Here is a 23,102-nt window from a genome sequence, read left to right on the forward strand (position 1 = left end):
TGTGTATATGTGTGTTACCCCTTGTTTCCTTCATCCTTAAGTCAGCACCATACTTAACGGCAAACATGTGAAGGAGTCCTGCTAGGGAACAAGGCAGGATGACCCATCTCCACTTCTGTTAAACTCTTTACTGGTAGTATTAACACAATTGTGTAAGAGAAGCAACAAAAAGACTGAAGAATTGGAAAAGTAGAAAAACTTTCTCTTTCTTGAAGATGGCAGGCCAGTATACCTGAAAAAATTATTGAAAATAAATGCTAAAACTAACTTAAAAGAACAAGATAACAAAATGTAAAAACAAAATGCAGAATCAGTAGCCTTTGTATACACAAATGATAACCAGGAGGAGAATATAATGTAACAGAATCCTAGTTAATATAGCAACAACAAATATAAAATATCTAAGGATAAACTTGACAAAAGTATATGAAAGCTACATAAAGAAAATTGTAAAACATCCCTAAAAAACATGAAAGTAGTTTGGAATAAAGGAAAGTCATCCCTTCTTGCACAGGATATCTCAAATCATCAAATTGCCAGATCCCAATTTATATAAGTACAATATCTGGTGAATTATTTTATCAACAATTTCATCCAATAGAAAGTAAAGGAAGAGATATAGAGATCTACCACACTGGCTTTGTTTTTTATTTACATGAAAAGCTGGATGGCTATGCTCATATGACAATTCTAGAACAGCTAGAAAAACATCAAAAGCAAAGCCTCTAGAATTAAAACAGCATGGTAGTGGAACAAGAATGGATAGAAAAATCAACAGAGCAGGAAGTCCAGACACATCCAATTACACATGGTATTTTACTGTACAGTGGATTTTCAAATTACTGGAGCAAAGAAAATTTTGAATCAGGGGCTGGGGTTGTGGCTCAGTCGTAGAGCACTTGCCTAGCATGTGTGAGGCACTGGGTTCCAGTCTCAGCACCGCATATAAATATATAAAATAAAAGTCCATTGACAACTAAAAAAATATTTAAAAAAAAGAAATTTTTGAATCAATGGTATTGGAACAATTAGCAAGTCATTTTTTTAAAAAAGGAGAAATTAGACCCATTATTCATATTACACACAAAAATAAACTCCAAACAAATCAGATATATAATTTATAAAAATGCAACAGTACCATTACTAAAGGAAACCATGGGTGTATTCCTCTGGTTATAGGGAAAAGCTAATTATGACTTAAAATCCAAGTGCAGTAAAAATAGGAAACTGATAAATTTCACTGAATTAAAAAAAATAAACTTTTGGTGTACCAAAAATATCTCAAGCAAAGTCAAAAGATAAAGGACATATTGAGAGACAATATTTGCAACAAATGTCACAAATAAAAGCCTAATATCCTCCTTCACAAATGAAATTTTTCAAACTTGAGGAAAACACCAAGATTTATATAGAGAAATGGGAAAAGATATGAATGAAATTTATAAGAAATACACAATGGACTTTAAACATATGAAAAGATACTCTACTTCACTCAGAAGAGAACTACAAATAAACTACACTGAAATACCATTTCTTACCCATCATATTAGCAAAAAGTTCCAGAGCTGCACAAGAAATTCTGTTGGAGAGGCTGTGTGTGGGAAACCAGGAATTCTCATACACTCCTGATAGAAATGTGAAATGGTAAAATAGATGGCTGGGTGGTGGTGGGGGTTGAGAGTGTCTTTATTCTTGCAACTGTCCTGTTACCTTGAAAGTATATAATAATAAAAAGCTTCAAAAGTAAGAAAGAAGAAAGAAAAGGTAAAGTAGCATGCAATGTAATTACCTTTAAACAAATCCATAACACTTACTGAAAACTTCTGCATGGATAAAGAGCTGGAGAGAGGAAAAGGTGTTGGTAGAGCTATGTACTCACTAGATGATACCAGCACACCAAGAGGCTCAGCCCTACTATGAGGCTGCACTAGCCCTACTGTGAGCTACTCCCAGTGACCTTGCCTTACATGTTTGTAGCCATAGCACCCAGTACCCTGCCTGGAGGACTGGGCCCTCATTACTGTCTGACTACACATGAGTAGAGACAGTGATGGACAAGTGAAGTTATAGTAGCAATATGTACTACACTGACAATCCTGGCATCTCCCATACTTATTCTATTATAGGCTGAGTATCCCTTATTCAAAATGCTTGGGACCAGCAATGTTTCAGATTTTGGAATATTTGCACATACATAGCAAGATATCACAGGGATAGGATCTAAGTCTAAACATGAAATTTGTTTATACTTCATTTATACCTTATACACATAGGCTGAAGATAATTTTGTATATTTTTAATAATTTTGCACATGAAACAAAAGTTTCACAATGTAGAATTTGCCACTTGGAATCCTGTAGGTGCTCAAAAAGTTTCAGACTTTGGAGCATTTCAGATTTTTGGATTAGAGATGTTCAACTTATATAAGTACAATATCTGGTGAATTATTTTATCAATAATTTCATCTAATAGAAAGTAAAGGAAGAGATATAGAGATCTACCACACTGGTTTTGTTTTTTATTTACATGAAAAGCTGGATGGCTATGCTCATATGACAAAAAAATCTTAAGAAAAAGATTTAGGATGTATAAAGAAAAGGGAAGTGTGGCACAAACACATTCTTCAACTTTTAGGAACTTAGAACATCCAGAAAAAGTAAGAAATTTTAAAGGGAATTAGTGCATAAGTGAGGATGACAGATTCTGAAGTATAAATTTTATGCCATATTATACCCCAAGAATAAAGAAAGGAAACATTTAAAGGAATGTGTGGCAAGTTCAAACCATGAAGAGTAATGCTAACCTACCAGAAAGTTCTAGAAAAGCTAAAGCAAAAACTGAGCAGAAGCCCTGACACTGACAAACTAATCAGTGATAAGGACTCTGATACTCAAAAGAACAAGGAAAGAAGTGGTCCACTATCTAAGAAAATGGCACAGTGCTATCAAATCATCCAAAGAATGCAGAAACACTTCTGTGGCTTCTTCCTCCTGTCTTCTCTCATGCTGAACTTCCTATTAAATACTTTCATGATAGTTCCTACTGAGATAAAAGAAAAGACATGTATTGGCCTGTTTTTAAACTTTAAGTCATTCATGAAGAGAGCAAAAATTGTAAACCTGTGCTGATCAAACACAGCACATTTCCATTCCAAATGTTAGAACTGTGTCAATAGCAACTGTATTGGGGTTCCAGGAGGACAGGGGCCAATGCAAGGTTAAGTGTCTGGTCCTAAGGAGACGGAATGAGCAGGGGGCCTGCTCAATCTGGGAGCACTTCCAAGGCCACGGTCTGGAGGCAGCAGGCAGGCTGCTGCCATCATGTAACTGCTTCTACTGATGATGTTCTGAAACCCTCATAAAAATAGTCACTGAAAATGCAGACACCAAGCAAACATATTATGGTCCAGGAGATGCTATGTTTACCACATTCACTGCCTGGCACATGATTTCCAGGCAGTAGAACACTGTGGACTACATGGGTATCCTGCCTTGAACCAAAAGTAGAAAATGCTACGGAGGGAAACAAGCACCTTGGCACCCCTTATACCTAATAAATAGAACCCTTTCCTTTTTCAATGCTTGATATTGAGTGCTCAATTAAGCTAGTCCATATTGGTGGTACAGAGAGCCTTCAAATTCTCTAGCATAATTAAATGTACATCTGACATGAAGAAATTCAAAGGTAATGTTCCCCTGAAAGTTAAGATGACAAAGAAGTTGCCTAGTGCTGTCAAGCTGAGGTTGGACAGCTTATATTTTATAAAACAAAAGTACAAACAGGTATTAATAAAATGATTTGCATTCAAGAAGAAACAAAAGAACCATAGACCCAAGAACATAACCTCTCAGAACCTGCTTAAAGAGAGGGGAGCTTCTCCTTAAACTGTACTTAAGTCACCAAAGAAAGGTGAGCAACAAGGAAAGATAATAATATATTAAAAGCTGATAAAGGGCTGGGGGTATGGTTCAGTGGTAAAGCCCTTGCCTTGCATGCTTGGGGCACTGGTTTGATCCTCATCATCATATAAATAAATAAAATAAAGGTACTGGGTCCATCTACAATTAAAAAAGAAAAAAGAAAACGTTGTTGAAGTCAGGTGTGGTGGCACACATCTGTAATCTCAGCAGCTCAAGAATCTGAGACAGGAGGATTATGAATTCAAAGCCAGCCTCAGCAACTTAGAGAGGCACTAAGCAACTCAGAGAGAAAGTTAGGGATGTGGTTCAGTGGTTATGCATCCCTGGTTCAATTCCCAATACCAGGAAAAAAAAAAAAAAAAGCTGATGAATGCAGTTGTCCACAAAACACTTTTAATAAGTAGGTTAAGATAAATTTGTATCTAGCTACAAATATGCACAATTTAAACAAATGTTTACTGTGACATAACCAGTAATTGGAGGTTTTATTTTGTTTTAAAGGCAAACCTCATAAAAATTTTAACTACCATATTCATATAACTTAATGTCCCCAAGGTTTAGACTGTACCCATCATAAATCTACCTGACTCCTTCAGTTTAGGAAAGGTACTGTAACCTGCTTTATCATTTGACTTTCTCCCTCTGGAGATGGCATAGGTTGATACCTGTTCATTTTCAGTGACCTGAATAAATCAAGAGAGAATCAAAAGCCTCACAGATCTTGCCAGGCAGCTATCCAAACAAGGCAGGGAGCAAGTTCCAGAAATTTGGTCTCACCTGAAGTAAAACAAAGCCACCCAAAAGTCAGGACTGAAGGACTGGGAAGAGTGTGGCCTTTTCCCCATCCTGCCAAGCTCCATGGGAACAGGCCCCACTGCAGCTGTTGTTACCACTGATGTCTCAACAGCTAGGAGGTAATTTGATACTAATAAGAATTAGAAGTACATAAGTTTGTGGATGCTTTGCTTTCTTTACATTACAGCCAATTAAAGGTTATCTCTATAATAAGGCAATTCCCACTTGTTGTCCCATAGCTCACTAAGTGGGTGTGAAAGACACAGAATCACCGCTGTGGGGGAAGGATGTGGGCAGCGCAGCAGCCCAGGCCTGCCTGCTAATGATGCTCCCTCCCCTGGCTACCATTCTGAGATCCCAAAAGAGTTTGGGAACCTCGGTTTTGCAGTTAGTCCTCTCTTCCTTTTTTTTCTACTGAAAGTCCAGAGAATGTATGTTGCCATCTATTTTGCAAGAATCATGCTATGGCCATCTCAGTGACAAGAGTTTTAGTGACTCATCACAAGCAGGAAAAATACTGAAGTAAGTAAAATTTACAATGCGCTGCATATACGATTTGGAAAATAGAAAAGTTTAGTCATTTTATGTATTGCTAATTTAACAATAAAATTCAGGGTGGTTTTTTTTTTTTTTTTGTCTCTGTGTGTGTGCTTATTCTTTAATTGTAAGAAACCAAAGAAGGGGTGGTAGTGGTGAGAAAAAAAAGACTGCATGCCTGATTTGCACTGACAAAGCAATATAGCTTATTTAGAAATCGTTTCCATTTCACATTGAGTTCAAAGGAGTTTTATCAAAATCACAGGAAGTGATACTACCACATAGTGCATTTGGCATTGGTGAGAAAACATCTAAAACGGACACTTGAATTTGGGCATCAATTTAATAAAGGAATTTATACATTAGCATGGCCCCTCTAACAGGAAGTGGCAGAATGATGAGGAATCTAGAAATTATGCCATGGGAGAAAACAGTTGGGGAAAGGGAGGCACAGACAGTGCTTAACATGGAAAAGATAGAAAGGATTGTCCTATGCAAGCAGCTTATTTAACATAGCTCTAGAGAGCTAAGATTGGTGAGTAAAAGTTATAAAGGGGTTTCTACTAGTAGCTTTCTAATAAATACACATTCCCACTTTACAAGCATTAGCTCCACATCATAGAAGGCAATCAATCCCACAGAATGCGTTCCTATGCTCAGCATGAAAATGGGCCAGATGACCTTTAAGCCTCCTTCCAACTCTAAAATTCTGTCATTTTCTTAAATCTCAAATCTGCTAGTCATTTTTAAGAGTTAAAATGTCCATGCTGGGTCTAAATAGTCTGCCATCAAATTTAAAAAAAAATTACTTGGCCAGTGGGTTTTTAGAATGTAGCTATCTGAGGTCTCCATTCAAGATCTAGAGACTGCTCTGTTAAGACACTTCACTATTTCTCAACCTTTTCCCAATTATATTTGAGATACATGTGAATCATGCATTTTTACCTTCATTTCTTGGCAGTAAACTTCACAAAGATTTCCCATGCCATTTCAACCTCATAATGTGACACATAGTTCCTAAACACATAAGAGCACAGCCCACAGGCTTACTTCCGAAAAAGCTCTCTGATTTCATTTTGAGTTAGAAAAATTGAATTCCACAATGGCAAGCCCAAGACTCCTTATACCATCTACCAAACTTATAAAATGTTGCTCAGTAAGAGATCTGGAAAGTAAACAGTAAAACTTACTTGTCCACATTCTAAGAAACTGAAATTTTACTTTCAAAGTTTGAATTTTCAGAAACAAGAGTTGTAGAAATAATTGTGATTGATTTTTAACTGCTTCTACTTTTTTGGATGCTAAGATTACAGTCAATCTCATTCTGCACTAACTAGTAAAAATACATTTAAAAGAGAATGTCCCTACCAAGGCAAGGTGGCACCTGAGATCTCAGACTTGACTTGGGAACTCAACTAGGCCAGAATCTTCAAGAATAAAACTTCTACTAAAACTTAACTGCATGTTTATCATATGCCAGCCACTGCAAATACCAATAGCTCTTCTAGCCACTCAATTATTGGTTGTTTTGGACATCAGCTGACATGGAAAAAAAATCTCTTGCAATATAATATTAAAGTAAAAAACAATGAAAATCCTTTGTAGATTCAGCAAAGATAAACTTGTAGAAGTTTATCTACAAATACATAGATTCAGGAAACTCCTAATTAACTCTTCAGCCAGACAATAATTTATATCATCAAAAACTCAATTGAACTCACACTTGAACCACTCAAACAGTCATAAGTCCTTGTGGGTTCCCAGGAAGAATAGGAAGAAAGAGGAGAGACCCTGCAAAGCCCACTTCCTGTCATTGACTATCTACCACTTTGCCTGTGGAGTGTGGCAGACTTCTGAGTTGAGACAGGAGTGCAGGGGTGGTCAGAAGCCCTGGGCCTGAAGTCCAGCACAGCACTTCATCAGCACAGGCACATCTGCCACTATCTCAGTGCCACACCCTGCAGTGCCAGCCAGAGGCAAAAATGCAGCATGCATCTGGGGGATTTTCCTCCTTGTTCTCCCAATTCCCTCACTGCTCTTATCTCTATGCTCATCCTGCAGAACTATCACTGATCTGTCACAACAAAGATAGGAAAAGAATAGAAAGGAATTAGAAGTGAATTTAGGATTTCACAGCTCATCTAAGAACTTGGTTCTAAATGGAGGGCACACAAGTCTACACTTGACAAGAAAACCTAGAAGCAGACCTGATATTCAGATGTCAGAGGCTTCTTGGCAAGTTAGAAAGGCAAGACCAGCACTTACCTGACTGCTGAAGGACTCTTTCTTGACTGAGCTCTGAGTCTGCAGAGGTCCCTGGGCAGGCGACAACCTTGAGGGGCTCTTCTTACTCTGAGGCAGCAACGAGGACAGGAATCCTACTCGAGGAGACTGGGAAAGGGAGGTGGTCCTCTGGCTGCATACCATGGCTCTGGTCAAAGACACACCACAGGGTCAAAGGGCTGGAGGGGGATGAGGGTGATCCAAGAACTCAAAGAGCTTCTGGGGCTTGACAGTGGCATTATCCAAGGTACCAGTTCCTCTACAGAGGGAGCCAGCAGATTAATGAAGACTACGGCTCTTCTTTGAGGGCCCCAGTAAAACTCAGAGCTGCCTTGCCCAACAGCCAATGTCCACACATGCCTCTGAGCATCTGAACTGTGGTTAGTCCAAATTGAGATGTACTGGAGTGTAAGACATGCTGGAATTCAAAGACTCAGCAAGAAAAAAAGTGTAAAGTACCTCATTAACATTCTGCTTGCATTCATTTCACGTTGAAATAATTTGGATATATTAGGCTAAATAAAATATATCACTAAAATTAACTTTGCTTGTTTCATTTTATTTTTTAAACATAGCTACTAAAAACCTTTGAATTACATCTTTGACTGGCATTTTATTCTCCTCAGCGATATTGACTGGAAAGCTAGAGCAGTTTATTTGGTGCAGCACTTGGCTACCACCTGGGTTTGCACCCTGATGCACTGTGTCACCTGTCGGTGTCTGTGTTTTCAATTATCATCTGAGGCTTCTGCTATAAATGGCTATTTCTTAAGATCACCCAAATACCTCTATCCCAATCTGCCCACCTTTCTAAACCCCAGTAGCATGCTTCCCCTAAGAAATATGTCCCTCCCATGGGAGGCCAGTCCTCCTCACTACACTCCTTCCAATGCACAAAAACTTCCTGAGACTTTACCAGTGGCTGTTGTACTGATCCAGGCTATGCACATCTGGATGTGTGTGTCCCTGGCAGAGCTGTGCCCCCTCTCTCCATGCAGAGCCAGAGGCTTGGAGTTTCAGAACAACTTCCAAAGGACCTTAGAGGCCATGAGAACCTTATTTATCAATTCTGAAGCAAGGGCAAATGTGCCAAGGAGCTCTTTGGCAATTTTCCCTCAATGGGCACAGGGGACCAAGGGCAAGGCAGAATCAGATTGAAGCTCAGGTCAGAGAGAAAATAGAGTACAGAGGACAGGAAGAAGCAGCCACCTTCCCCGTGATCCCTGGTGTACACTTACAGCTCTGAGTCCCCCAGGCGGTCCATATTGGAGACATAAGGAGGCAATTTGTGTTGGACCAAGGCCGCCTCCTCTTCAGGTTGCTGCTCCTCCTTCTTTAGTCGGTGGATTTCAGCTTGCAAGGCAAAAAGCTATGTAGAGGTAGAGCTGAGTTAGCCAATAACCTCACCTGACTTTCCCTCTTCTGAGGGAGATTTTTAGGCATCTCAAATCCAAATCCAACCTCACTGGCTCAAAATGCACTTGACCTCAGCCTCAGGGTACCCGTCACATTTCTGCTCATTGAGCACTGGAAAACTGAAAGAATAACTTGCTGCTACTAGCCTAGACCAGTGAGGTAAGAAAATCAAAACCGGTTAAACATCCAAAACCACTTCTTTTTTTCATTTATCATTTGACTTGCTTCCTTTTTACCACTTGACTTGCTTCTTCCTGAATTTACTATGAAAAATAACTCCACCTGATCCTGCTTTGTTCTTTGACATCTACAAAATCAAGCTTTGGAATTCACATGGAAAAAAGTTCTTAATGAATTATATCATCCTTAACCTCTCACCTGAGCCGGGCATGGTGGCATGTGCCTATAATTCTATCAATTTGGGAGGCTGAGGTAGGAGGACCACAAGTTCAAGGCCCTGAGCAACTAAGCAAAACCCTGTCTCAAATATAAAAAATTAAAAGGGCAGGGATGTGGCTCAATGGTTAAGCACCCCAAATTTCAATCCCCAGTACCATAAAAAAAGGTCTTTCACCTGAAGCAAACTGTATATACACACAAAACACAAATAAACTCTGAAATCTTTGTATGTGTGCATGTGGGGGAGTTTAAGTGGGGGATTTAACTCAGAGGTATTGAGCACAGAACTATTACCCCACCTCAACCCTATTTTGAAACAGGATCTTGCTAAATTACTGAGACTGCCCTCCCACAAGTAATCCTCCTGCCTCAGCCTCCCAAATTGCTGGGATTACAGACATTAAAACCCTGAACCTAACAGTTTTTAAGCTTCCTTTTCCTTCCTTTTCACTGACAGAGCTCTTCATTTCAGGACAAAGAAATGCCTCCAGCAAAATGTAAAGACAAATGTAGGTTCCCCAAATTTGTTATTTTATCGAACAAGAGAAACAGGTAGTTGAGAGTGGGAAGAATTAAATTAAATCTGGATTTGAAACAATGTATACATGGCTACATGTGGGAAAAGACAGGAAAAATAAAATAGACATAAGAAATCAGGTGAGGTGCAAGGTGTGGTATGAAAGCACACAGTGTTTTTCTTCTTGAAAGACCATTCCTGTTATACATTACTTTTGCTGCACACATAATTTGAAACATGAATTTCACCTCTGGTTACCAGAGGTTGGTATAGCCTCAAAGCCCCAACACTGACTGATAGTGACTCACTTTCATCTGAGAATAATTCTGCTTTTCTACATTTAATCAACCTTCCATTGCCACTACCCAATTTTGTGCTCAAAAAGCAGAAGTCCTTCCCAAAGAGCCAACCTATTTAAAACAAACCTTCTGACGCAGAACTTCATTTTCTTCTTGAACCTGGTTCGTCCTCTGGCACTCTGCATCAAAGTTCAGGATCACTGGAACTGGTGCCCAAAGTTAAAGAATAAGCCTGCCTGAGAACATTTAAAAGTTCTTCCTGGCTGAGCATGGTGGCACATGCCTATAATCCCAATGATTTAGAAGGCTAAAACAGGAGGGTCACAAATTGAGGCTAGCCTTAGCAACTTAGTGAAACCCTGTCTCAAAATTTTAAAAAAACAAAAAAAACATTTTTTTTTTTTAATTAAAGTTCTTCCCAACTGACATAGTAGCCAAACACTTGAACACAAGACAGAGGAACATAGGTGCAATGGGCTCATCCCAGCTTTATGAAATAAAAAGCTGCATTTATGAAATATTCTCTACCCATTCTCTGGGCCTGTTACTCCAGGTCAGCCTGACTTCCTGTAGACCCACAGACACATGACAATCTGCTAGCCAATCTCGAAGAGGACATTCAAACTTTGGCATTTCCCCCCAAACAATGGAAGTAAAGAGTTGGCATTTGTCAGGCTTCACCATCTAAGCTTTAGCAAAAGTTGAATACAGACAGAAGGTAACCTTAGAAGTAGGATCAGCCACTAGGTTTTCCCTCCCCAGATTAAACCTCTCCCTGGCAAAGTTTAGACTGAGAAGAGAAAGCTTCCTGCAGATTGCATGGCCACACACCACCCCACAAACACCCTGCTCTAGCTGTGGTACTGGTCTTTCCCAACTGCTCACACAGCTTCAGTCAGGAGACACAGAGCAGACCAGGCCTCAGTCCTGGCGAAGCAAACTGTAGCTCAGATGTGTGTGACCTAGTTTGCAGAGTTCTGCTTGAAAAGATCTTGAGTGACCATTTCAGTTGCCCTGAAGGGTTCACACAGTCATATGGCAACCACCTTGTGATTTTCTTTGGAAAGCCCTCAGGATGAAAAGGCAGCAGGAGAGTCATATCTGTGAGGATGGAAATCATGCTAATTCACATGAGGAAAGGAAACATCAAAGGCAGGAACCTCCACCAGAAAATGTTCTTCCCAGAGGCCAGAAGGGCCACCAGTGGGTGGGCCTCTACAACACCCAAATTTATCAGGGCCTTACCAGACAGCACTGCTCAAACCACACTCCCTTCCTCCCCACCCCACCCCCACCCCCCAGATTTCCAGCCTGGAGGACTTGAACAATGACGCATTCCTGGGTCTCAGGATCTCTGGCTTTTCATAACAAATGGTATATTTGACAGGCTGTTTTGCATGTATCATCATTCTCTCTCTCAAATACTCACATATATTTGACTTAAAACTACCCTGTTTTTTGGCAAATAGAGCAACACTGAGACTACCGGGAAGGAAATAACCCAAACACTAACTCAGGAAGGAAACCTCAACCCAAGTGTTCTCGGTTTGCTACGGAATCCCCACAAAGGCAATCCCCAGGGACACATCATGCACAGACAGGGTGCTTCAAATCTGACTGGTTTCACCAAGAAAATAGCTGCCTTCTAACCCTTTTGCCTGCTGCTAACACTATCCCCACACATGCATGTCAGCTATTTCTTTAGCAGCACAGTGTCAGAACTAAGATTTATGACTCCCTGGCCTCCTGACAAAAATAACCACAATTTGTCCAGCCCCCTCACATGACATATGTCAATGATCCCTGGCACACAGTCTAGATGCCTCAGACTAAGCCCACAGCCCCAGGCAGCAAAAAAGGATATGCATGCACTGAAACAGGACACTCAGGAAGTTGTGGAGGGACACAATAAAGGTGTCAGCCCACTGTCGAGAAAAGTAGGTAGCAAAGGTGGGGTTGGTGTCTGGGGATGGCAGGAAAGGCAGGACAAACCAATCCTTCCACTCAGCCTGGTTCTGAAGCTCTGTGGCCTGCTTTGCAAAGAATTCCTGAGCCTTGTCATTTCTGTTTGTCTGCCAAGACACAAAGGAGGTAGCAAGGAAGGGGAAGAGACACAAGTCCAGAGGTAAGATTCTTCACCACGACACAGCAGACAGCCTTTTGGATATCAACTGCCAAGTGAGTGGCAAGATATTACCTCCACAATATGAACACAATCATCGCCCTTTTCTCAGGAACCTTATTTCAGAGATAGTTTAAACTGAAGTTCTAACGACAAATACCACCCTGAAAACTAATCCCTTGTTGATGTTCAAATAACCTAAGTGACTTATTCTTTCAAATCAGCTGTGGTCTTTATTACTTAAATTTTATATCTTTAAACCACTACCCAGGGTGATGTGCTTAAAACAAGAAGGGAAATAGGAATGGAAACAACAGGTAAGAGGACCTACAGATGATGAGAAGGAAAAAAAGAAGTAGGAAAGCAGTCAAGAATAATATGCACTGTGGCTGTTCCACACTTTCCCATAGTAATGTTCATGTGTCTCCCTCCAGTTAGAAGAAAATCTATTTCTGGATCAAAGAGCTCTCCCACCTCAGAACCCCTGAATCAACAAACACCTGGATTGTGTAGACAAGATAAAAGCGGAAGAGGCTGGTTTTCAGCTTGTTGATGGTGGGTCTATATATATCCTCCAAGCGACTGAAGAGCCTCCGTTCCAGGTAGCTCCAGTAATCCCGAAGGGCAGCTAAGTCATACACCTGCATTAACTGCTGTAGCTGGTCCACAATCTTGTCCACCTAGTGAGAAAAAGCAGTGCTGGAGAAGGCGGGGAAGGATAGAAGGGAATTCACCTTGCATTCCACAGAATACAGTTTTCCTTTCACTGACTTCTGGGTGTACAAATAAATTTAAGTTGGCAATTTATAACAAAACATACTAATGTAGTAGCTTTTAAATTACTTTCTGATGCTAGATATATATGTTGTCTCTCCCGTAAGCATGGAAACTTCAAGTATAAAAAGGCTCTGGCCCAGGAGATGGAGCTATAGCTCAGTGGCCGCGCGCTTGCCTAGCCTGTGTGAGGCACTGGGTTTGATGCCTACCACCGCATAAAAATAAATGATAAAGGCCTACTGCACATCTACAATTACAAAAAAAAGGGGGGGGCTCTGGCCCTAACTTAGGGAGCGAGAGATCTGGCTCCAGGTTTTGGATCTACTGTACCAACTTGGCAATGTCACTTTAACTGCAGTCTCAGATCCTCATATTTAAAAGGCAAAGAGGTAAGAAAGTATGAGGCAATGTCTATGGCCTCCTCCCAGTGCACAATTCCAGGATTCCAAGGATCACCAAGCTGTGCACTGACTTACTCCTGCAAGTCAAAAAACTACCACAACCCTGGTAGCTGCTCAGAGTGTCAGTCAAAGAAAGAATTCAACTCCTTGTGAAGAACAATTACACCAGAATATACAATCTAGAAAAATTTTGTATATCCATATCAAAAATAGATCAGGGCACTGAAATCTGAAGAGGTAAAATTATTTGCTTTTGCCATAAGTAACTAACTTTGGCAAGGCAAAAAACCAAGTATTCTAATTCCCCTCCATTGCTCTCGGTGCTAGCTCACTGTCTCTCTCAATTCATCCGCCAACACCAGAAAAACTGATTCAGCACATACAAATTGCACACAAATTCCAAGAACCTCCCAAGGTAAAATCATATCATAGTAGGAAGTCTTTATATTTTAAAATGTGCCATGAGTTCTCCCTCAACTACTCAAGCAAAATTGCCAATGAGTCTCTGACAAGGCCATTTTAAACGAACACCTCAGACGCCTGAACCCAGTTGGCGTTTGGGGCTGCAGACGCTTTTGCTCCCACTGCCATCAGAAGCCAAAATCTTATGTCTTTCTCTTGTCAGAACTCAACCATCTACCCAGTCCTGGCTCCTAAAACCTCTTCCACCAGCACCTGCCGGGAGACTGGGATGGAGAACAGAGCCCTGGACCAGGAATCAGGGCACCTGGGCCCCGATGCAGATGCTCCTGACTCACTGAGCAACTTCAGGAAAGTCACGTCCGTCTCAAGGCCTGTTCCTCATATGCCTAGCTAGGGCCAGACGCAAAATGTCTACGGTACACCGCCCCCCCCCCCAACGCGGTGACAGCGCCGCTACATCCCAGGAGGGCAGTGCTCGGGGAAGGGGCCCGCTCTGGAGATCCCTCGGGCCGCCTCCGCCCGCGCGGCGCTCGCCGGCCCCTCACCCGGAACCCCTTCTCCTTGTCCGCCTTGATCTCGGCGTCCAGCTGCCGCAGTGTGTGCGTGAAGCCGCGAAAGAGCAGGTACTCCCGGACCAGCTCGTCGGTGCGCTCCACCGCCTCCGCCATCGCTGCGCCAGCGGCTTGAGGGTCCCCGGCAGCAGAGACGAAGGGGCGGGGTTTGGGAGGGACGGGGAGGAGCCGGGCGCGGGCGTCTAGTACGTCACGAAGCGGCCGGCCTACCAGCCCGCACGCCCTGCGCGCCAGGCGCCGAGGCCCCGCCCCCGGCCATTGCCCCGCCCCTAAGCCTCGCCTCCGGACCCGCCCAGCCGACCTCTTTACGCTCTTACTCACTGAGGGGTGGCTGCTAGAGGCTCTTGTCTTTTGAGTTTTCTGGCAGCGCCAGCGGAGGCTTTGTCATCTGAGTTACTGCAAGTGGCGACTCCCGTCCAAATCAAGTAGGACTGGACATTGTGAACGTCCCAGATACACGAGGCCGCCAGGGGTTGAGGTGCCCTGCTTATTGGCATTACATCGCTGAATTTTTTGTCCCCTGCCCTCCTTTCACAAATGGGAGAAAGTGGAGTCCTAAGAGGTAAAGTGACCTGTGTGAAATCACACAACCGGATGTGTCATCAGAGAGCTCCAACTGCCCCCCAAAACCCTGCTTTCATTAACTACATGGCAAGATAGCCAAGATGCACCGCTACTAGGAAAAAGACAAGTCTCAGAAGAGTATGTATACTATGGTCCCAGTTTAAAAACAAAGGTGAGGGGGTTGTGTGTGCATGTATTTTTTAAATTCAGGATTATACGCCAGCTTCTTACAGTTGCTTGAGAGGTGAGACTATGAGGGACTTTCAGTTTCTTTTTATTTTTTTTAAACATCAATGGACCTTTATTATATTTTATTTGTACATGGTGCTGAGAATCGAACCCAGTGCCTCACACATGCTAGGCAAGCGCTTTACCACTGAGCTACAAGCCCAGCCCCTCAGTTTCTTTTTTTAACATTAAAAATCATTCACAAGGTCTATTTTTATAAGACAGAAAACAGCTATTATCTTAGAAATGACAATAATTCCTACCTTGCAGAGTCATAAAGAAAAATTGATAACACATCAAAACAGCTTAGTGAACAGCCCATTGGTAAAATAAATGTATGTTCCTTTCTCCTTCTCTCTAATAGTATGATCTTTTTGTTTATCAACTCTGAATCATTCCTACCACTCTACTTAAACTCTCTGATCCTACTATACAGAAATTCAGATTCAAGGGGGCCCTAATCTAGAAAAAACGGAAAAGATAACAAAGAGCAAGCCACAGCAAAAGAAGGGAGATGCTTATTCTGCCTTTTTGCCTGTTTTCCCAGTCTACACAGTTTAAGTATCTCCCAGGCAACTAACAGCCAGGAGAATCACCTCTGTGACTGCTGGGGGAACCAGACCAAATCCTACTTTGGAATCTGAGATAATCAAAAGTGAACTTAGGAAAGTTGAGCAAGTAGCCACCACCAAAACTCTGCCTAGAGGAAAGTCATGAATTTGATTTCCCTGGAGTACCCTAAGTCTGCAGCTACAACTTTCCCTCCCCCACCTCCATCTGCCCTGGCACTTCCCAGACCAGAGCCTGTAAAACCAGCTAAAATTAGTTTTCTGATGAAGAAAAGGCAGTTAGTTCCTCAGAGCCCAGCACAAGTTCTTTGCTCTACCTGGAATGTCTTCTCCTACATACCCAAGTGGATAACTGCCTTTTCTCCTTCACATGTTTGCACAACTATCATATCGTGTCTTTTGGGGCTGCTATAATAAAATACCATAAATTGGGTGGTTTATAAACAACATGAACTTACTTGTAGTTCTGGAGCCTAGAAAGTCAAAATCAAGGCAATAGCAGAAAAATCAGCACCTGGTCAGGGCTTGTTCTCTGGTTCACAGATGGAAACTTCTACTTGTGTTGACACATGGTCCTTGAATGGAAAGGGCCTCTCTGACACCTCTTTTATAAGAATACTAATCCCATTTATTAGGGTTCTGCCTTCATGAGCTAATCATTTCCTAAAGACCCAACCTTCCAACACTATCACATTGAGGATTAAGTTTAAACGTGAATTTGAGGGGATACAAGCATTTAGACCATAGCAGTATCAGAGAATTCCCCTCTGACTGTCCTGTACAAAAACCATCCCTAGTGTTCTTATTTCCCTTGCCTCCTTCTATCTGCATAGCATTTATGACCGTCTGACAAAATAAATATTTGTTTATTTAGTATGTTGTCTGCCCACCCCCAGTAAAATAGAAACTGCATAAAAGCAGAGTATATTTGTCGGTATGGTTTGCTACTATATCTCCAGAGCACAAAATGGCAATTGGCTCATAGTAGATGCTCCATAAATACTCATTAAAAGTGAGGATTTCAGTTAGGGACCAGCCACCTCCAAGCAGGATAGCCTTTTTAGAGGGCAAATAAACTCTTGGATCACACCTGTTCACAGGTTCTATGGACTTGTGAATGGTTCCTTATCAAAGCGTTTCTCTTCCCCTTCACACCATTTTACTCAATGTTTAAAGATTTCTGAAGACACTTAACTGGGTTATCTTTATGTAACCAGAGAAAATACTAGATTCTCCATCTCATTTGTTAGCTCTAATTAGTTAATATTATTAATCCATCACTGGTGATGCTCTGGTGCCTGTAATGGAGGTAGAAAATGACAATGGAGTTCATTTAGGAAGGAGCTATCAGGGACCATAGCAGTTCCTTTATACTCAAAGAATTATGCACAACCCACAAGGCAAACTGTGAATCAATTTTCTGATCTAACAATCTCTCCTTGCCTTTGAACTTTAGAACTAGAGAAAAGGAAGAACAAGGAACATGAGGACAAAAGAAATAAACCTTTATGAGCACCTACTGTGTGCCAGCTACTGTACTTGGCGTCAGTGACATAATAATCAGCAAGATTGGAGTCTCTTCTCTTGGATGAGCTTAGACTGGTTAAGGAAGCAAAATGCCTGAAACATATACTGAAACTCCGACTGTAGGGCTCAGGCAGGATTGGACCACAGCAGGGCCAGCTCCAGGGCAGAAGCCAGTCCATGCAAGAGACGAGGCTAAACTTGTGGCAGTGGAGATGAAGAACAAGGACTCGAGAAATGTTGAGAAGTGGAATTGATCATATGAGGTGACTGAGCTGATTTGAGTGAGGATCAGAGTAGTCAATGGAGGTAGGTTTCTAGCTTGTCATCTGGCCAGATGGCGATGCCATTCATAGAAGAAAGAACAGAGGAAGCAGAGACTGAGAAACATCCACACCAACTCTTTAAGGTATAAACTCAGCTAAACAGGGCCAACCAGGCAATACTAGGACCTGGAGTGTGGCTTTCGTTCCTCTGCCCCTCTGGAGGCTTCAGCTATTACCTATACACTGGTGCCACCCAAATCTGACCTCCAGCCCAGACCTATCTCTGAGTCCTCATCAAAGAGCCCAGGGACCTTCCAACTTGGATATCCTACAGGCATCTCACACTACTCTGTACCATTTACTGAGACTATGAGTTAAAATGGTGATTGAGGCTTTATTTCTATTATATTGGACTGTAGAATTCAGCTCCCACTTCTCCAAAGTATAAATTTGTCATTACCTGCATCAAAATTACCTCAGGGACTTGGTTAAATACAAAATTCTGGGACCAACCAAGACCACTTGATCAAATCACCTGGGATGGTGGCTGGGAATTTGCATTTAGAGCAAGCTTCAGGTGATTATTAGGAACACATGTTTGATAATCACTTTTTCATTGTAATAGGAGGTAAAAGAGGTTGACAGCTGGTTGACAGCTTTCAAGCATAAGTGATATTTGCAGTTTAATGATAATAACAATTATGTTTTAGTTCCCAAACTTTATTTCACTTAAGCCAAATGGAGCCCTATAGAGTTAATGTTTTCTAGTTCATCTTTAAGATAGAAAAACTGAGGTTCTGGAAGACTCAAAGATTTACTTACTCAAATTCACATTTCTGGCTCCAAGTCCACCAACAGTCTGCCAAGACCTTCCCAGCAGCAGTATTGAATTCATCAACTTGTGAGACAGGCCACTTAGGTGAATGAGGACAAATTATCCCTCCTGCTGAAGAGCACTAGAGCTCAGACTAGCCAAGCAGGTCTGTAACAGCCAGATCATTCTGCCTAGAACAGGGATCAAATCAACTCTGGATATCCAAAAGTTTACAAGAAAATCTGGATCCATCCAAGATTCTGGAGTCACCTTCAATTTCTCCTACCAATTTACATTTTAGCTGGACTGTTCTATCTTTAATCTTGATACTCCGATTTTCCCTCTGTATACCTTATATATTTTGACACTTCTTTTCATGAAATCCTTTGCCTGGCTCTGCCCATAGTTGTTACTTGATTTTCCTACCATATTAAATTCAGCCTAATTGTTTATGGTCTTTATGACTCCAGTAATAGTGGGCTCCTCCTTTCTTTTCCTGTAACATAGCACCCTATAACTGCTTATTACATTTCTTTCCACCCCCATGGAGGAGACTATTTAATGGACTCTAGAGACAGTACAAAAGCTCAGAATTCCATTCTTTGGGAAAATATGAAAAACAGGAAATCAGATGTACAAGGGGGTCAGATTTTCAGTTAGTTGGGGGAGGGAAAGGAATGTTCTTCTGGCCTTCAGAGGGGAGAGGAGTCCTCAGGGGGCATACAAGTTGGTGTGTGTATCCCAGGATTTGAGGAATGAACCCCAGGAGGCTGAGGGTGAACTCCAGGAGTTGTTGGATGGACCCCAGGAAGATGGGGGTAGACAACTGGTGCCTTCTAACTTATCCCAGGGGCTATGGGTGCACCTCCAAGACTTGGGAGTGAATGCCCTCCTGGGGCTGGGGAGGTGAACCTCAGCCATTGGGGGACGGTGGACACTTGTGAACCCCAGGGGCTAGAGAGTAAACATCTGGAGTGGGGGGTGTGGAAACCTGGAGCATGGGGTACCCCAGATGTAGGTGGGTGAATCAATGGTGCTGGGAGCAAGGGTGAACCCGAGGAGCTGGAGAGTGAACTTCGGATCTGGGGGTGGACCACTGGTGTTGGGGGAAGAACACCAAGAGCTGATGGGGCAGCTGGGGAGGCCCAGAGGGTCCCTGAGGGTGCAGGCTCAGTAGGGGGCATGCGTAAAAGGGGCAGCCCTCCTGGTGGGGGTGGAGGAGGAGGCTATACTCCCACCCTAGTCTTGACCCCAGGTCTGTGCTGGAAGTCTTTGATGAAGGCCTTGAGACTATGGGGACAGGGGAGAAACCCAGGCTCTAAGGCCCTTCACCGAAGCCTTCTCCCTGGCCAAGACTTTGCTGTCTGCTTATTACATTTCTGTCTGTCTGTATTTTCTCCTTGATTGTAAACTCCTGACAGCACAGCTTGCTGATCCTAGTATCCCTGGTGCTGTGCACAGTCCCTTGAAAGTAGAAGGTGCCCAATAGCTATTTGTTGAATGAATGAGTAAATGAAATCCATACCACTGTACTACCTGGAGCTCCAAGTTATATACCTAATGCAGAGCACCCATCGTCATAGGTTTACACAGATAAATCTGTTCTTACTTTAGTCAGTGCCATAAAACATTATCAGCACCTCTGAGAAATGGAAGCAGTCATCCACTTTCTGGCTTTGTTTTCATACACTTTAATATTTTCAAATTCCCTACTATGAACACATTCATAAATTCAGTGACAGCAAGTTCATTGGTTATAAAAAACCATATGCCATATCAACAATAATTAGTAATGACTTATTACAAGCTCTTATTGACTAGCTCCCCCAAAATTCTAAACATAAATTGCTTCTTGGACCGGAAGGACCCTGAGCTCCTTTCAGCTCTTGCAGTCCTGAAGCCTCACAAGGCACCTGCTGGGAGCCTCGGTCTATGGCCTGTTTGATCCTAAAGATGGCACGTGAACCATCTTCTCTCTGCTCTCAGACTGTGCACATATCAGTTTAAGTTAGAATGAAAACCTGCTGCTCCCCTACTCCTCCACCTTCTCCAAAAGGCAACAAAGTCCCCATTTGCACAGGCAATAAGCCACCAATTAAGCTGTTAGATTATCAGTAGTAGGAATTGAGTCTATGAGTCTATAAAATCATTCACTTTCACTGCTGGGACAATTCAAGTCTCATAGGTTAATAAGTAATATGGCATTAGCAAACATCAGCTGGAGGAATTCCATCTCTGTTGAAACCATTCTTAAAAATTGCTTGCTTTGCCTTCTCCAATCCAGCTCCCACTTTCTGCAATAACTGGGGAAGATCCCCCTCTCCCCTCCCTTTCTCCTTGGCTTCTTTGACATGGTCCATGCTGGTAAGAATCCTTCTTCTTCCAATACACCACTGTCACCCTCCTCTGGGTTCCTCTTCACACCTTTTCTCACTGTCTGTACAGGGCCATCTAGTGCTTATCTTGCAGAAATGTTCTATGTCTCTTTATATCAACATCTGGACAAATAACCCCTGTCTAGTGGTTTCCCCTGTCCTGTGCAAATGGCATGTAATTTAGCTGTTTATCTTCTAAATTTCCAATGTCACCCCAGATTGTTCTGGGCCTGCATGACACACCTCTCTGCAGTTGTCTTGTTGCCAGCCAAAAAGGACAAAGAAGGACTCACTTTTGAGCATCACCTGTGGGTCCTCCCCTTCGACTAGTTTTCTCTGTTCATCCAGAAGTGCCTCCTTAAGATGACTCTTCAACAACGAGCACAAAGTCAAGTTTATCTGCTCTCTGAACTGGCTCATGTACTTGGTTACCAGTTTACAACAAATTCAACTCAGCAGAAGCACTTTAATCACTATTTTACAGAGTAATTTTTCATTTGTTGGATTTTAAAATATTTGGACTTATATTTTGTATATATAATTTTATTTTATATTTAGTTAAGCCACTTTTATTTTATAAAATTTTTTAATTCATACAGATTAGAAACAAAAATAATTTTATAAAACTGACTCTTTGCTACATAATTTGGGACTCACTTCTGCCTAGGTTACTAGGATGGAAATGGTCTGCAACAGGCACTTTGAGAACATTGCTGTTTAGGTTCATACCATTATACTGGGGCCATGACTCAACCTCTGCCATGAAACTCATTCTAGACAATGGTGTTCACCCTGGCAGCATGTTAGGACCACCAAGGGAGCTTTTAAAATACTAATATAGAAACCATATGCCAAATCCATTATATCAATCTCTCAAGGTAGGGCCTAAACATTGGCATTTTTTAAAAGCTCCCTGGGTGATTCAAATGTGCAGCCAGGGTTGACAGCCATCTGGCCTGAACCCTCTTATTTCATCATCTTGAACCACTCCCCTTGGCCTTCTGTGTTTTGGTTTGTGAAAGCCTGGCTCAAGAACTCTTTCCAATAATACTTTAATCCAAAATGAAAGTAACAAATGAGGAAGGGGAAGCACTTCCAGCATACAGTATACTGGAATAAAGACTTACAAAAAGTAAAAGTAAGAAAAACACTGGCAAAAGAGGAGGAGTCTAAAAATTAACCAAAGATTTGCAACATTCTGATAGCTGAATTTTGTGAGAACTGCATACTTTTGTTATTTTAACTGCCTTACTCCATCACATAAGCTCCATAATAGTCTTGAAAACCAAGAACCTTGCAATGATTGCAACCATGAAAACTAGCATCTAAGGAGTCTCTGGAGGGAATAGAATGGGATTGGGATCAGAGCTTCCAAAAGCCCTCCCCCAGAGAATTATCATTATTTAACCTATCTAGCAGCTTCATAAAGGGCTCCCGTCTCAAAGTTGTCTTTATTTGACCTGACTCAGAACTTGATCTGTAGGAACGCCTTATCCCGAGAGAATTTGTTAAAAACAATCATCAACAATTGTTTAATATCATAGCTGCCTGAGGCAGTGCTACCATTTGGGGTGTATAAGAAGCTGGTCAAAAAAACTTTTTTTCCACAGGAAAAACTGTGGAATAAAGTTCTGTAAGGGACAATTGCAAAGTTCCAACATGGTCTATGGGATCTACAAGGCTACACAAATATGGTGCTAATTGGGATCTAGAAGGATTGGATGCTCTCACACTAGAGGAGGGAGGAGAGTATTTCAGGGCAGAATCTAATTCTACTGGGGAGGGGGATCGGTATTTCAAGGCAGGACCTAAGCTACAGGGGAGGGGGGTATTTCACAGCAGGATCTAGTTACTGAGGAAGAGAGAGTAGTATAGTGTTGTAGTATTATAGAGTATTATAGTGTTACTCTATAATATAGAGTATTATAGTGTGTGTGTGTGTGTGTGTGTGTGTGTGTGTGTGTTTTATGTGTATCATGGGAGAGGGGTGTTACATTTTAGGGCAGAAGCTATGCTCCTGGGAGGAAGAGGTCAGAGTCAGTGGGTGATGGTATGTATGGGAGGATTCTATCTGGGTTACTGGGATAGATAGTATGGAAAGTTTGATGCTAGAGAGAATTCTGATTGTAGCCAGAACTGTAAAAAGCACAGGAAGTCCCCAGGGTTCATGAAGGGAATTCTCAGTTATGGAGAGTTGATTAAAGTTAGCCAGATCCTCACTTTCAATAAACAAAACAAGCTGATTCAGGTAACTAGGCTTCTAAGTAACATCCTACTCCACCCAGTACAGTATTTCTTCTG

At 41.9% G+C, this 23,102-nt stretch overlaps 1 protein-coding gene across 1 annotated transcript in view; it reads right to left on the reverse strand.

Annotated features, from left to right (window-relative positions):
- Positions 1–14,617, reverse strand: part of Wdr91 (WD repeat domain 91) — a 31,188-nt gene extending 16,571 nt beyond the window's left edge. Inside the window, exons 1-6 of the mRNA XM_005331075.5 lie at positions 14,435–14,617; positions 12,789–12,968; positions 12,031–12,238; positions 10,293–10,375; positions 8,774–8,904; positions 7,518–7,683 (exon numbers count right to left, since the gene is read on the reverse strand). Of these exons, the coding sequence (XP_005331132.2) occupies positions 7,518–7,683; positions 8,774–8,904; positions 10,293–10,375; positions 12,031–12,238; positions 12,789–12,968; positions 14,435–14,557 (891 nt within the window). The 5' untranslated portion in view covers positions 14,558–14,617. The remainder of the gene's footprint in view (positions 1–7,517; positions 7,684–8,773; positions 8,905–10,292; positions 10,376–12,030; positions 12,239–12,788; positions 12,969–14,434) is intronic.
- Between the last annotated feature and the right edge of the window lie 8,485 nt (positions 14,618–23,102).

The sequence above is a fragment of the Ictidomys tridecemlineatus genome, chromosome 2, assembly GCF_052094955.1.
Source record: "Ictidomys tridecemlineatus isolate mIctTri1 chromosome 2, mIctTri1.hap1, whole genome shotgun sequence".
Taxonomy (NCBI): domain Eukaryota; kingdom Metazoa; phylum Chordata; class Mammalia; order Rodentia; family Sciuridae; genus Ictidomys; species Ictidomys tridecemlineatus.